This window comes from Gymnoscopelus microlampas, assembly GCF_963454915.1.
Source record: "Gymnoscopelus microlampas genome assembly, chromosome: 6".
NCBI lineage: Eukaryota > Metazoa > Chordata > Actinopteri > Myctophiformes > Myctophidae > Gymnoscopelus > Gymnoscopelus microlampas.
Genome location: NC_139943.1, coordinates 13,858,774 through 13,875,260, shown reverse-complemented (window position 1 = coordinate 13,875,260; position 16,487 = coordinate 13,858,774). Strand labels below are relative to the sequence as shown.

Here is a 16,487-nt window from a genome sequence, read left to right as displayed (position 1 = left end):
CAACAAGGATGTAATTTACATTACAACAAACATTGTTAATGACAGGTAGGTATAGAAATGTATAATAACCAACAGTCAACTGTGCTGTAATGGCCACCTCTCTCTTTCTGTCATTCTGAGTTTCTGTTAGTATCTGGGTCCCAATGGAAATACTTCAGGACCAGATGGTACTTAAACTTTGCTGCGGGCCAGAGCGGGTGGTCATAGTGGGTGGGAACGGTCCGAAATCCAGCGGGAATAGGACCAAGAAAACAGTCCCGTGCAGGGCTCTGATCCATACCGCCTTGCGCCTTCCTCCTTTGGGAGTTGCAAGGTTATACATCTGGGTTTTTTCCCTTGCCAAATGAACCTGGAAATAATTATGTCCCACTCAGAGAATTGTTCTGGGATTTCTGCGAGGAGAGCTTGAAACAAAAACAAAGAAAGAAACGAGTCTTGGGACGGGAGAATGTTCATTTTCACAGATTCAATCATTTGTGAGACTCATGAAAGGATTGGAGTGCATCTCTGTATATCTGATTCAAGGGCGCAAATCTCAACTAATGGATTTTGCGCCCATGATCTGATTCTATTTTGATCAAGGGGATCATGATTAATCGTGTGGAACACAAGCAGTGACAGTAGCATGTGGAAACAACTTTATCAGTAAAACGTTATATTTCAGTGGGGTTTGATCCCATTTTTTATTAAATGCATTATGTAGTTGTTTTGGCCGGGTAGGCCTATGGTTTAATCACAGATTTGTGAACATTTAGTTCATATACCAAGAATCCAGAAGCTCAAACCATTTAGAAAGTGGTTCACTTCATTATATACCAGACAAATACAAAAACAATGTCTGCATACTGTACACAACACAATGTCCTCGATTCGTGAGCATGTCTTACTCCATTAAAACCAGGAAAGAATCCGTGTAATTTCAGATTTTAGCTTGTACATCTGATATTTTTGAAAATGTTTCAAATAATTTAGAAATACGAAGAAGTTTGAGAACTACTGATTTAGAAGGCATTTGCAGAATCAGCCTCAGGTCTTAATGGGTTAATGTGGTCAGTCTGTCTTATCCATTGGGCAAGGCCAGAGTTAGTGAAAAGAGAGTTCTGTCACGCTTTGATCTCAATGAGGAAGTTCCAAACATTGGAACTTCCTCATTGAGAGCATTTCCGCATTCCATTCTTACAATGGGAGTCAACGCTAGTGTCGTCACTCTCATATTAGATCACGCTAGGCAAGGCGTTCTAAAGCTCTATAAGGCGCAGTGGTGCCATTCTGCATCCTTTTCATCTGAGCTTCTCTTCTTCTCTGGAAAGTCTTGCCATCTGCAAGACTTTCCATTTCTATCGACAACGCCCTGTTTGCTCTGCAAGAACCTGAGAGCAAGGTTATTATGGTTTAGAATTTTTCATTTGTATTTTTTTTTTTTTTTTTTTTTGTTTTTACTTTCGTTTTGCTAGTTTTGTTTAAATTTTTTCAAATGTGTTAGTTTTTTATTTATTTTATTTTTTATTAGTTTTAGTGTTCGTGTCAGTTTTACTTATTGTATGGGGTAGTCAGGGAAGAGATTCAAAAGGCTCAGTGATAGTGAAGATAGCCTATCTACTGTACAAGCTAAAATGTTCACTTTGTGGGAAGTTAGTTTTGTTAGTTTTCTAAACACACAATGCAGGTGTCCTAGTGGTGTCCGAATAGCTCAGTCGGTAGAGCACTCGCCTTTGGACCAAGAGGTCATGCGTTCGATCTCGGGCACCGAGAACAACTCAGTGTATGAGTAAGTCAAAGTACTGGGAGCTAATGATAGGTGTTGCGCTCCACCTATAATGGAAAATATCAATATCCAGTCAGGGTGAAGTGTTGACCATTTATCAGTAAGATTCAGGCAGAGTAACAGCATACAGATCATAAGGAACAGGCCTCCTGGGCTGTTCCGGCAGCCCCTCTGGGCACAAGCCCCCTGAGCACCAATCTAAGACAGTTCTTATAGTCCATTCTACCAGAGATGCTATTCTAAATGGTCTTACCAGGATATGTGCTAAAGATAAAGGACACACAAATAGTTACAGAAGTCTTCCATATATGGCATATGAATAGACAGATTATGCTGACAAAGGGTACCAGTAAGCATCCGTTCAGCTATTAAGATTAATAACAGCTGCCGTCAAGTTACAATTAGTCTCATTGGCGAGAAAGCTTGCTGACTAGACATTCAATGATATTGAATGGAAGGCCAACAAGTACCCAATAATACATGCATTTGGCATTCTAAAATATCTATTACACACTTCAGCAATCCATCTCCCGGGGGAATAGACTCCTGCGTTCTCAGCTGATACCAACAATAAGCCTCTCCGACCTACTTACTTAATAAAAAAAAGTACAACTGCCTGGGAGTGGTCCTGGACAGTCAGCTGTCCTACATACATTGCAGCGATCACTCAACCCTGTAGATTTACACTTGACAACATCCAGAGGGTCAGACACTTTCTCAGCCAGCAGTCTGCCCATGCAGCTTATCTTTTTGGTCTTCCTACATTTTCACATCTCCCCCCTTTTGTGTTCCCATCTTCACTGACTTCTGGTTGCTGCCTGCATCCTATTCAAACCACTGCAGTCTGAGTGAAAACGCACCATTTCCGACCAGTGTTGATTTTGACAGCAAATTTCGAGTTTAGTTTTAGTCATATTTTAGTCATCTGAAATGTTTTAGACTTTGTCTAGTTTTAGTGGACTAAATGTCATAAGATTATAGTCGACTAAATCTACAGTTGATTTAGTCGACTAAAATGTATTTTGGCGGTGACTTGATGGCGTCGTAATGGCTGATTTTACACTTGGTTGCATGCCGATCAACAAGCTCACAACGCGTCGCAGCGCGACACGTTGTGAGCTTGTAGATCGTCTATTTTCAGAGCACAACACTGAAGCGCAACCAAGCATAAAATTACTTGTCTTTTAGTTCTACTGGATCTCTTCTCCACTAGTCCTGCATACAGATCCCTGACATTTAAGTCTATTTTTTATTTGTTGATGAAATTGTCAATATATTTAGTCTTAAATGTAGTCAAACGTAGCTTAGTTTTTATTTTGTTTTTATTTAGTTTTTGTCAGTGAAAAAAGGTTGTCGACGATGTTCGTCATAGTTTTAGTCAACGAAATCAACACTGATTCCTTGTATCACTTATTGTCATCTATTTTCAATAGATGCTCGTTATACTATGAGAAGTATGTTGGATACTTGGTTACAAGATAGACATACTGTCTGCTTGTCCACATGTTATTTCGATGCATGTATCAAGTGTGCTTCATCAACACTCACTGACGATTCAATGTTTGGAACTACAGTATAAAGTAGTTCTTGTAACTAAACAGTAGAGGTTTTAACTACAATATACAATAATGTTTGGAACTACAGTATACAGTAGTTATTGTAACTAAACAGTAGAGGTTTTAACTACGATATACAATAATGTTTGGAACTAAACGGTCATGTTTGAAACTATACAGTAGTATTTGGAACTATACGGTCATGTTTGAAACTATACAGTAGTGTTTGGAATTATACAATATTTTTTGGAACTATACAGTCATGTTTGAAAATATACAGTAATGTTTGGAACTAAACGGTCATGTTTGAAACTATACAGTAGTGTTTGGAACTATACGTTCATGTTTGAAACTATACAGTAGTGTTTGGAATTATACAATAATTCTTGGAACTATACAGTCGTGTTTGAAACTATACAGTAATGTTTGGAACTATACAGTCATGTTTGAAAGTATATATAATGTTTGGAACTATACAGTAGTGTTTGAAAGTATACATAATGTTTGGAACTATACAGTAGTGTTTGAAACTATACAGTAATGTTTAGAACTATACAGTCATGTTTGAAAGTATACTGTACAAAATGTTTGGAACTATACAGTAGTTTTGAAACTATACAGTTGTCTGTGTATACAGTAGTGTGTGTAACTATGCAGTAGTGTGTGTAACTATTCAGTAGTGTTTGGAACTATTGTTCACACAGAACCAAATTCGGAATAAAGTGAGTTGGTTTTAGCAATACATTATTGAATATTGAATATTATATGAAAATTCTCCATTTACAACTCAAGTCTATGAGAGTAACGTAACTCTCTGTCTCCGTCTCTGTCTCTCTCTCACACACACACACACACACACACACACACACACACACACACACACACACACACCCACCCACCCACCGCTGGGTTTTATGCTTACAGTACCTGGTATCCAAATTACTTTGTAGCACTTCGTTGTTTTCTTTGCACTCTACTTACGTGACCATTTACCCTGTTGTTTGTTGAGTAGTGTTCGTGGTGTTTACTCTGATCTTACATTTAGTCACTCTGGGTAAGAGCATCTGTTAAATGCTTAAATTGCAAATTGTGTGCCTTGTGCCTTGTTCAACACCTGCCTATTTATTTTTTATTCTGGCAGTTGGATTATTGACTGTTTTACTTTCTGAGGACATTCCTATTAGTATTTTGGAGCAAGTACAACTCTTTTCCAAAGACTGAATTCCGAAAACATAGATTCTAATCTGTTTGAAGTCCCTGGAGCGGCTCCATTCACAGTGACTGAATGGCTGACTTTATGTATCGATTCATTCATTGATTCACCCGTTCAATCATTCTGCCTTTCTTTGTTTAGGACTTTTTTAACACAGATGTTACAATGTACTTTGAAGCAAAATAGTGAAGAGTGAATGTAGTAATCATGCAAACAAACAAGGTTAGTTTGTTGAATAGCTTCCATTGATGTTCGATGTAGGCTATTTACCAAACTATAAATGTTATACTGAGAAATTAAAATTAGACACTGCTGGTGTGTACTGCATACAGTACACACCAGCAGTGACAGTAGCAGGTTGTCACAAAAGCTCACAGACAAAACTGCTTTTCATCTCAAAGAATTACGTGCCAAAACAAATTGACATCAGAATTTGACTGTAGATTTGTGGAGGTACAAGACACGAGTCAAGTAGTTGGTTTTGTATCAAACCCTTTCCAGGAAAGGATTAATTTCCTCAGTATTGTCATAGAACAGCTGTCAGTTTAAGTGCAGGAGGTGTTTACATAACCTATAGGTGTTGACATGAGGATTGTTCAATCTGTCCAAAGTATCTTTTGACAGATATGTAAAAATACAATATATGGTCATGTGTATGCCTTTTTGTGTATGCAGTTTGTCCCTGCATTTTTTTCTCAAATATTTATTGAGTTCAAAAAACAAATAAAAATACAAACACAAACAGCTCAGCAACAAACACAACAAATGGTCTTTACAATTGACAAGACAAAATCTGCATGTTTTAATTAGTTTTATGGAAGAAAAAAAAAGAACTAACCAAAAAAAATAGATCTCGGCTTACATATTGCAATAAAAAGTGCTCATGGGCTTGAAAAGTTTGGTTACCACTGCATACTAATTGGGTCACTGCGTGTTTGATACAGGGGTAAAGTTTGTTGGCCTTCGTGGACTGTCTGGTTGTCCTGCTGGGACTGAGCCATTTTCAATGGAACCCAAGCTACAAAAGCCACAAACAAAGTTGAGCTGGCTTCAACTTTTTTCAGCGCTCCAATGATGCAGTGAAGCATCAATCAATCACATGTTTTTGTTTTACCATTTCCAGTCCCTTTATTTCTCCACACAATTCCTGCTTGTAATGTAACTGTCAGCCAGCTCCCTGTTCTTTATAACCCAAGCCATTATATTTTCCCTTATATTTTTCCTCGCTCGTCACTCCCACACGTTGCTATTGTGAACGCAGCATCACATCTGGCTGACAAGCTGTGATCAAAGGGATTGCATTTCGTTGCTGTCAGGTGGAAACCTTGTATGTCCAAAACCATTCCTTTTTTACAATTATATTAAAAACATTTTAAAATAGGGTAAATAGCCAATCTATAAGCTCACAACGCGACGTGTTGTGAGCTTCTAGAACTGCAATTTTCACAACTTGTCTGTGACACTCTTGCATGATGAAGTAGGGCATTACTTTACGAAAAAAACATAACAAATTTAACTATGGAGATCCAAGATTTCTACCCAACAGCAAAGATTTTGTCTTGCCAGACCCTGGGGGGAGCGCTAAGTACCGTCTCTCTACAGGTGTGACAATCACACATCCTCATATGAGCCTCATATGAGTCAACATGGCAGTGGTGGAATGTACTGTAAAGTCCATTTAAGTACTGCACTTCAGTACTTCTACATCACTTCTACATCACTACTGTTCACCCCAGGGGAAAATATTGTACTTTTTGCTCCACTACAATTATTTGAAAACTTTAGCTAATGATGGAGCTGGCACAAAAAAGGATTTCACCCACGGTTTTACACCTGTAAACCTGTGCTGTTACAACAAAGCTGATTCTGATTCTTTGTAGATTTTAATTAGTATAACATCTTATCCCTATGACTATCTGGCCCCCAGAGATCATGTGTGGGGGGTATTGTGTGCGTCAGACCATGTCTGTTTGAAGCAGGTCGTCAAACATTTTAAATATGTTGCACAAAATGTCGCTTTCATCCGCTGTCTGCCTGTATGTTTTCATGTAATATTGGTCCAACCTCCCGGGATGTGATGAGTTGTGAGCTTGTGGACGAGATATTTCCGCTGTTCATCGTACAAGAAGTATATATAGGGCTTAATTGGTTCACATGTGTGAAAAACATAACTGCGTGTGTGCACGTGCGGGGGGTCTCAGATTTTATCAGATGTAAGGAAAAGAGAAATGATCTGAATGAATCATATGCCACAGTCTTCTCTGCCTTATCTATGCAGTATGTGAACACATGTAGAGGAAAATCTGCGGAATGGAACAAATCAGTCTGTAGCCTATTCCAGGCTCTGCATGTGTGTATTGTTTCCCCATTCTTTACACGACGAATTCAAGACGACCAGTTGATGCCACATTATTTTATCAGCAAACTAGAGTAAATATTCGTTGTGCAGTGTTCCTCCGTGGAGTGCTCTGAGGCTGGAGTAGAGTGTTTACAAGACGCCATTGTATGTATTGAATGGTGCATTTATATAGCGCTTTTATCCAAAGCCCTTTACATATATTGTGCATTACATTCACCCATTCACACACACATTCATACACCGATGGAGGAGGAAACCATGCAAGGCACCAACCTGCTCATCGGGAGAAATTAGGGGTTCAGCGTCTTGCTCAAGGACACTTCCACGCTAACTCGCCCGGGATTGAACTGGTAACCTTGCGGTTGTTATCCGGCCACTCTACCGGCCACTCTACCCCTGAGCCACTGCCGCCCCCATTGTACAACTGAGGAAGGGGAAACAAGGCTGGACGAACTCTTCGAGAGACAGAAAATAGTGGCAGAAATGTGGATTTAGCAAAGTATCTCCACTATCCCACGAGATTAACACAGACTCCATTCTCCCCACTTCCTCCAGTGACTGGGACTGAGCAATGAAGGGATTTTCCCTATAGAAATGCTCTGAACGGTTTGTTTGAGCGTGTGTCAGGTTCTTGATCCGAGCTGAGCTTTTTAGAGGACCCAAGTGTTGCGCAGAATATGGTGACCTATCGATTTCTGTTCCGCCCGCTGGCTGCAGCCTTGTTCCAACGGACAAGGTTTCCAGCAGACGAGGTCACGTGCTGTCAATCGGCCAATCATCAAAAGGTCTCGCAAACGTTACTTTTCCTTCCCATCTATTTATTAAACTTCGGCTGTTTCATAGCCTGCGGCAAAAAGGTTGGGAACCACTGCTCTAGTTCTACCCTTAGGCCAACATTTCCACTTGTACACATGCTATCTCTCTAACACAGTGGCGCAGCCAGAACGCTAGTATGGGCTGGGCCTAGGCAGGAGCGGGGGGTGGGTGGGCACGCAAATGTGCGGTTATTGGGCGGATTTGGGGCGTTTTGGGGCGTTTTTTGTTAATTTATTTCGGTTTTAGGGTTAGGGTTAGGGTTAGGTTAGGGTTATGTTATTTAATTCTTATTTTTGCCTGATTTTACCATTTTTTTTTAATCAAAAAAGGAATTATAAAAAAATTAATAAAATTGATTGGGTGGGCCAGCTTTCTATGTGGCCCACCCATGGCTGCGCCCCTGCTCTAACATGCAGATTGCCATGTAACTCGCTGAGCACATTCATGCTGCATGGAGGGGATGACACCTATTGCCTGCCTTTTCTCTAGCGTCACCACTAAGCCAAAACTTTCTATTGCACACTAGATATGATATCTCAAAATTGAATGGGTAGATTGCCATGAAACTTACTGAGCACATTAATTCTCCAAGGACGATGACCCTAACTATTTCAGTGACTCCTTTCCTTTAAAGGAATACATCACCCCACTAGTTTGGGTCCGAGGGAGACATCAAATTTCTCTTTTGGGTCTCAAGCTAAAAGGTTTGGGAACCATTGGTATAGACCATGCAATAATATCCTGCTACTGTATATTCTAATCTTATCACTAGGAAACCGATCTGACGCACTTAGGTGTTGTGAATTGTATTAGGCTTTTATTATTACAGTATATATATTATTATTCTAATTTAAATCCTTTTCCACGTTCATCTTGACTAAGGGTGTCGCTGGGCCTGACTTGATGAACTGATGAAAATAGGGGTCCAAGTTTATTAGATGTATAAACTCCAACACAACTGCCACAGTGAAATCCAAGTGTGCTTTATCCAGTAATATCCTCATCACTTCCAAAAAACGGCATTCTTGCTCCAACTTTAGTGTTTAAAACACTTTCGAAGGAAAAAATACACGAATGACGCACACAACTTGACGAGCGCGCGTGTGTGTGTGTGTGTGTGTGTGTGTGTGTGTGTGAACTCAGCTTGCGTTGAACCACACACACTCAGGCACATATCCTTGTTCGTTCATTCCTGGTTCTTCAACACTTGAAGTCTTTTGCATAGTAAAGTTTGATAGAAAATGCAGCGTTTTGGAATTAATGAGGATGATAAGGAGACACTTGGATTATACTGAGGGTGTTAAATAGTGTTGCTGTTGTTAATCTTCAACCCTTACTTTCTTCAGTTCATCAAGTATATTCTCTGTTTGTGGATTCGTCTTTCACTGTCTAGCAAAATGCAACACAAACGAAAATCTCTGTGAATTCAAGGCTTCAAAGGGTGAGTAATTGATAGAAAAAAAGTCATTTTGGGGTTGAAGTGTTACTTTAAGGAGCAGGACTGCTTCTAGGGGTTGCTAGCGGGGGCTAGACTCTCTGGGCCCCAGATTATTTCGGGGCAGGGACCTTGGCACGAGGCAAGCAGTGGACAGGCAAATTGACAATTTCCCGGGACACAGCTGCGAGTTTTGTATTTTGGGGACTCGCCATAATGTTATTGTCACTTTGGTTGGCACATCAAAATCACACAAACCCACTTTATGTTATGCTTGTCTGTTTCACTTTGATATGAATCCTTCAAGCTGGTAAAACATATTTTAAATATATATATCATTTTGCATGTGTTTCCTGAACATAGGGTCTGGACCATTTTGGGTCGTGGACCCGTTTTTATGGGTCGCGGGTAAATATCCCGTTTATTTTGTACCTTTCCAAAAAAAAAAAAAAAAAGTTTTTGACAGATTTTGCAGATCTAAAATCTCACAACAGGTGAGACACATGCAATATGTTGACACATGAGCTTGTAGATTTTTACTATTTTCTCTATTTTAATAGGGCCTAAGTGGTTAATTCATGACGTGTTTTTTTTTTAAGTTTGGGGGAAGACACCAAATTTCTCTTTTGTGTCTCAATCTGAAATAGTTGATCTATTCTAACCCATGTCATCACTTCACAGTGGGTACGCTGCCTGCTGTTGACTGCACTTTGTACTGTCGCCTGTTTACCCAAAATAGAGCCCTTAGTCTTGTTGCATTTGACTGGGCAAGTTCCTAAATTCTAAGTAGGTTAACTTGACAGGACGTAGCTAACTTCTACAACAGTCAAAACAGATTCAGGGCTATGGAATGCGGTCATCTGGTCCTATTTGTCATTTGTATTCCCCATAGTGTCAGTAAAATGTTTAATTAGTTCCCCCTTGCCTGCGCTGTCACCACCATAAATCAATGTTATGTAACTAGAGCTTCACATTTTGCATTTTTGGTTTATTTTGACAGGATAGCGACAAGAGACAGGTGGTACAGAGAGATGGGATGACATGTCACACGTGTCTCTGGGACAGAATGTCTGGGGATTCGTATGCACCGCAGTACATCCGGTTTGGTGAGCGTCTAGGATGGGCAACTTTGATGATGGAGAGGGCCACTTAATTTCCACACTCACTCAAGGGGCCACAATTGCAAATGCTCACTCACCAGTAGTATACCGTAAACCTAATATCTTAAATAGCCCATAATAGTCACAAATATAAAGGGATAAAACTAAATTATTATTCAGTGCAACATTTTTTTTATTCGTATTCGTATAAACCATGTATGGTATATACAAATAGTTGTGTCAATGAGGGGTCAGAGACGCTACGTTTGTGAGCTGATGGAGTGAATGCATATGGCACAACTATTTCTATCTCCATGGCTCTGGGCGCCATAGTGGCCAAAATATGGGGCAAATATCAAATATTAATATGAATTGAACAGTTGCTGACAAAACTGAAAGTACCAAAGATAGGCCACTCAAAAGTCAGACCCATTACCGATTTTTGTGCCAGCTTTAGAGGCAAATGGACAACTGATCTGCATTCTGGACACACACACAAAATCCACCTTCCTAATAGTAGTATAAAATGTTGCAGGAAGTTATTACATTAAATCTATTCCATACAGATCACATGAACAACTTGACAAATATTTCAAAACAGCAGTAGAAATCTATATAGCTAGTTGACATAGTCTCTATGTGTCATCCATCATCTTTAAGAGCTGTTGACAAAACCTCTTAAAGATGACAATCCTGCATATTTTTATCATAAAGCGAGTCCATCCATGAAGCACAAGGCATATATTTAAACACTCTCGTTACACTGTAATTAAGAACACAGGTTAATTTGTCTATTTCCAAGAAAGTATTGAAATCTAAGACCAAATGTTTTTCCTCAGTTTTTCCCCAGGCAGTAACTGTTTCATAGAAGAGCTACTGCATTGAGAGATTATTATTTGAGGAACTGTTGCAGGAAGTTATTACGTTGATTGTAATATATTGTATTCCTTACAGCGACTATTTCCAGACTGTACAGCAGGGATCTGTGTAGCTAGTTTCTATGTCTCACCCATCATCTTTAAGAGGTTTTGACAAATCCTGCATACGGTATTTTATCATAAAGGGAGTCTTAAGTCTATCCATAAAGCACAAGTCAAAGCATATTGGTGGTTGAGGTATTGAAAGTAAATGTTGGTTACATTATTATTACTTATATTATATACTTTTTTTTTAAAAAAGTTAAATTAGATATCCAATCCAGTCCACTTTATCTATAGACAATATGTATATAAAAATTGTCACATGAACCTCAGCTGAAACACTTTCCTGTTTTGTAGGTAAACCTTTTGGAGGAATATTCTTTAACTTCTATGTCATGAGACAGCCTTTGTGGAACACAAAACAAACGCCTCTGTCAGTGCAGTGTTTAAGAATGTTACAAATGCAAATAAACCTTCACACAGGCTTAAAATACACACAGCGTATTGTAAACCCACCACACATACTGTCAGCTTAATAAAATCAAAAGCTCAAAAACCTAATGTCACAGTGACAAAAAAACTGTATTCAGTCCAATAAATCAATGCAACGTGACCTACTTCTAGTATCTCAGTGAAAAACACTTTGATGGACAAAGGACACACAGCTAGTGCTAAATTATACAAGAAGCTATTCTTGCCAAGATATTTATGCATAATTGTAAAGAATGGTCTTTCCACATTCCTCAATAGGAAATATATAATTTAGAGACATACTTTAATTTATCCAGCTAACCAACATGTTTTTCTTTTTCTGGATGGCTGATGTTGACCTCTAATTCGGTGGTTCTCAACCTATTCAGGCCGTGACCCCCCGAAATAATCATATTTGAACTGGGGACCCCCCCACCCTCACAAGTTTGTAATTGTAGTAGTTGAGGCATTACGTTTAGTTTTACACGGTTCCACAGATAAATATTGTGAAAATAGCCGATCTACAAGCTCTGCATTGTGAGCTTGTAGATCTAATATACTTCATAATTTGGCCAATGTTTGACCAGTTTTTATAGTATAGTTTGTTGATTACTTTCATTTTTTTTGGGGTATTAAAATGGCCTTAAATTGTCACTTTAATTGTTCGAACCACAGGTTGAGAATCACTGCTCCAACTAACCTGTGATATAGGTAGGTTAACCCCTTAAACCCTATATAAATAGATGACCGGAGTCCTGCACGGGCCCATACTAGGCCCCCATCTGTTTTCCCTCTATACACAAAATCACTTCACAGAGAATAGCCGATCTACAGTACAAGCTCACAACACATTGTCTACTGTTTCCGCATCTTCGGTTGAAAACAGACTTCAGTAGCCTACTTTACAACAGCATTGTAAGGACTCTAGATCACACCTTCTATTCAGATTCAGCGGTAATCATTAAGCCATCAACGCACTGTTAACAACTCATGATTCGAGAGAGAGAGAGAAATGTGTGTGTGTGTGTGTGTGTGTGTGTGTGTGTGTGTGTGTGTGTGTGTGTGTGTGTGTGTGTGTGTGTGTGTGTGTGTGTGTGTGTGTGTGTGTGTGTGTGTGTGTGTGTTGTGAGTGTGTGCGTGCGTGTGCGTGTAATCATGTCATAATCAATATCTTAACGAGGTACACTGCAGATTGCTCATAAAATTACAATACAGGAAGGCTGCAATTACCAAATAATGACCAAATAGTTCACTTTCCTCATTCGCCTGAAAGGTAGCTAAACCCTGGAGTTAATACTTTTTTGTAGTGTTTTGTACTTTGTAATGTAATGCATTCCATTCCATGCATGCATACAGTATACCGTAGCTAATTACAGTATCAGTATGCTAAACCTGGTCAGGTTGACATCATTGCTTTGTATCTACTAAAAGCCATTTCATGCATATGATAATGTCAGTTTCAGGACTACAATATCAAATGTCCCCATTATGCAAGTATAAAGACACTGAAATTGTACATTGTGGGTTAATAATGAATAGCCTAAATATGTAATCAGATTAACATATCAGCATCCCATAAAGACCCTCTCGAAAACGAGATGATGCATCTCAAGGGGTTTATCCTTCTAATAAAGGTACATTAATCGGTGCAAAGACAGCAACATTTTATATGCAATGGTGATTTACCCATTGAGACCTGAAGCCGATTCTACATGTCTCCTAAATCCCAACAGTATTCTGAAAAACGTATGTTTCTATGTCAATGGTGCTCAATATTTTTCATGTCAAGGACCCCCAAAATTATATGTATTTGGCCGCGGACCCCCATCAAAATATTGTGTTCCAGGGACCCCCAGAAGTAAAGATTTCAGTTAAAAATGTTCGCTTTAAAAATATATATATTTCAAAGATTTGGACACATTTTCACGATTTTTCAAAAATAGCAGATCTACAAGCTCATAGCGCGGCACTCGGTGCCGCGCTATGAGCTTGTATATCTGCTATTTTTTGAATAGCCCAAAGTATAAATTAATGCTTTTTAGCTCAAATCTAAAAATGACACAGTTCCAGGTCTCAATGGGTTAATAACAAATACATATTTAATCGGTTACTTCCGTGACAGGTTTGACCCTCTGGGGTCACCATCATGGTTGACCCTTGACCTCTGACTGACCTGTGATATGGGCTGGTTAACGTACACCCAGCCGGTGACAGGGTTGACCCGCAGGTACTCGGGTTGTTCCTGGGACATGGAGTAGGTGATAGCGGCGTTGGTACCAAAGTCGTCATCGTGGGCCGCCACGCGCAGGAAACTGGTGCCGATCATAGTGTCTTCTCTGAGAAAGTCTGGATGGCAGAGTGACAGGAGCACATCATGGCTCAATTATACATCTCCACAAAAGAGAAGAAGTTTGCCAGACCTGATTATAACCATGAAGATCAATCTCTGTCAGATAATGAACGATGGATGTGAGAGATAACGGCTGATATGCGAGATGAAGCTCACATATGATGTTATCTAAAAAAGGCTCACAGTGTTCACAATAAAATATTCAGTGTTAATTTATCTATTTGCAACTCTGAGGTATGTGTTAAAAGTGCGGAGGTAAATGTGCTGTAATTCAATTCAATTACATTTTAATTAAGTGTCAAATCACAACAAGTTGTCTCAAGACACTTTACATGTTAGAGCAGAGACCCGGCATTGTCACACCCTGAGCAAGCAATGTTTGCGACAGTGGCAGCAAAAAACGTGACTGGAAGAAACAGGCAGACCCAGTAGTAGGTGATATTTGTTTGTTAAAATAAGTGTTAAGTAGCTCTATGTTTTGATAATCATTGCTACAGTGTTTGTTTAAAGGTGTCTCTCCAGCTCTTTAGTGAACAGAAAATACATTTTCAGGTGAGGATATCAATTAACTCACACAGGATACAGGATAAACAAGTGAAATAGGAAGTGATGAGAAATATGAACGAGCACGCAGACAAAAACATTAGCCACAAATAGCTGATCTACTGTTTGGTCATTTTTGGCAAAGAGATTTGGTGTTGGTCCAGTTTAACCCATTAAGACCTGAAGCCGATTCTACAAATGTCTTCTAAATCCTAACAGTTTTCTAAAGAAACCTATGTTGCTATATCAGTGGTTCTCAAACGTTTTCATAATTGTCAAGGACCCCCAAAATGATATGTATTTGGCCGCGGACCCCCCATCTAAAAATATTTGGTTCCAGGGACCCCCAGAAACAAAGATTTGAGTTTTAAAAAATCGCTTTCAAATAATATATATATATTCACAAATGTGCACGCATTTTCAAAAATAGCAGATCTACAAGCTCGTAGCGCGGCACTCGGTGCCGCGCTATGAGCTTGTATATCTGCTATTTTTGAATAGCAAAATTGTTTTTAAAATAATGCTTTTTTAACTCAAATCAAAAAAATGACACAGATGCGTTCCCGACGTTAATGGGTTAATAAGTCTAGAGGGTTTACCTGGTTACAACCTGTATTATACAGTAATATAAATGTATATACAGTATGAGCTGTTGAAGTTGTAAGATGTGTGTCATTGATTGTGTGTCAAGTGTGTCACTTATCAGTTCGATAAGGGACAGGTCTTTTAGTTTCCAAATAAGGGATGATTCCTTATTCCAAGGGACGGTTGGCAACCCATATGCTGGTGGTTCAGATCCTGGGTAGGACATATAGGTTACGTATTGCAGCTTTAAACAAATGAACACTCTTTGTGCAGCACTTACACTCATAGCGCAGGTTCTCAAACTTGGGGCTGTTATCGTTCTGGTCCAGGATCTGGACGTGGAGCTGACAGATGCCGATGAGCGGCTCCTCCGCCCAGTCGGTGGCCGTTACGGTGATGGAGTACTCCCTCTGACGCTCCCTGTCGAACCGCCTGGCCGTCACGATCTCACCTGGAAAACAGTGGTGGAAAGTGACTAAGTACATTTACTCAAGTACTGTACTTAGGGTAAGTGATATTTCTTTGTAATTTCTTTTTTTTTTTGTTAAAAAGGTTAAAGTACAATATTTTGATAGTAATCATTGCTACAGAGCGTTTGATTGGTCACAGGGGTCTCTCCAGCTCTTTAGTAAACAGAATATAGTACATTTTCAGGTAGGTGACAACAGGAGAGAGAGCACTGAAAATTCACTTTCTGTTTAATAAAGAGCTGGAGAGACATGGGAGACTCCTTATATGGACAGGACACTCTATAGTAACAAGTACTATCAGAATATAGACCCATTTTGCAATTATTTGAATAATTGCAAATCACTTACCCTACCTTTAAGTACAATTTTGAAGTACTTTTACTATACTTCTATACTTCAGAGCCAGACCGATATAATTTACATCTGTTTGGCCGATATATCAGCCATCATTTGACTTTTTTGATGACATCGGTGTCAGCAATTATGCAGCCGATGTGTCTTTCTAACCACTTTCAACCTGGCGCCCCTATTTTTGGGCCTGTCATTATACGGCAGGTGGGCGTATTTAAACACTTTTCAAGAAAAGCTGATCTACAAGGTCACAACACTTGTCACAACGCAGCTGATAAATCTGACATTGGTCAGTTGTACGGTCGCGCTCCACCTAAAAAAAAGCATAATTCAATCCATCCTGTTGTGCTGTTCCCTATTCTTTTTCAATATATTGACCACCCCCGACAAAAACAAACTCACCACCATCAAAAATCGTTGACCTTCCTACACCCACACTCCTCAGATATGAACAACAGAGCCGTCACGTGTATAGCACTCACAATAGCAAATGACAGTGATCACCCCCTCAATCATCAAGTCACAATATTGCCATCTGGAAGGAGATATAGAA

At 39.4% G+C, this 16,487-nt stretch overlaps 1 protein-coding gene across 1 annotated transcript in view; it reads right to left on the bottom strand.

The window, feature by feature from the left end:
- LOC311047275 (neural-cadherin-like) overlaps nt 1–16,487 on the bottom strand; it is a gene marked incomplete at both ends in the record, with an annotated part of 231,151 nt that overhangs the window by 101,427 nt on the left and 113,237 nt on the right. Inside the window, 2 exons of the mRNA XM_084059930.1 lie at nt 13,809–13,981; nt 15,394–15,564. Coding sequence (XP_083916056.1) covers nt 13,809–13,981; nt 15,394–15,564 — 344 coding nt within the window. The remainder of the gene's footprint in view (nt 1–13,808; nt 13,982–15,393; nt 15,565–16,487) is intronic.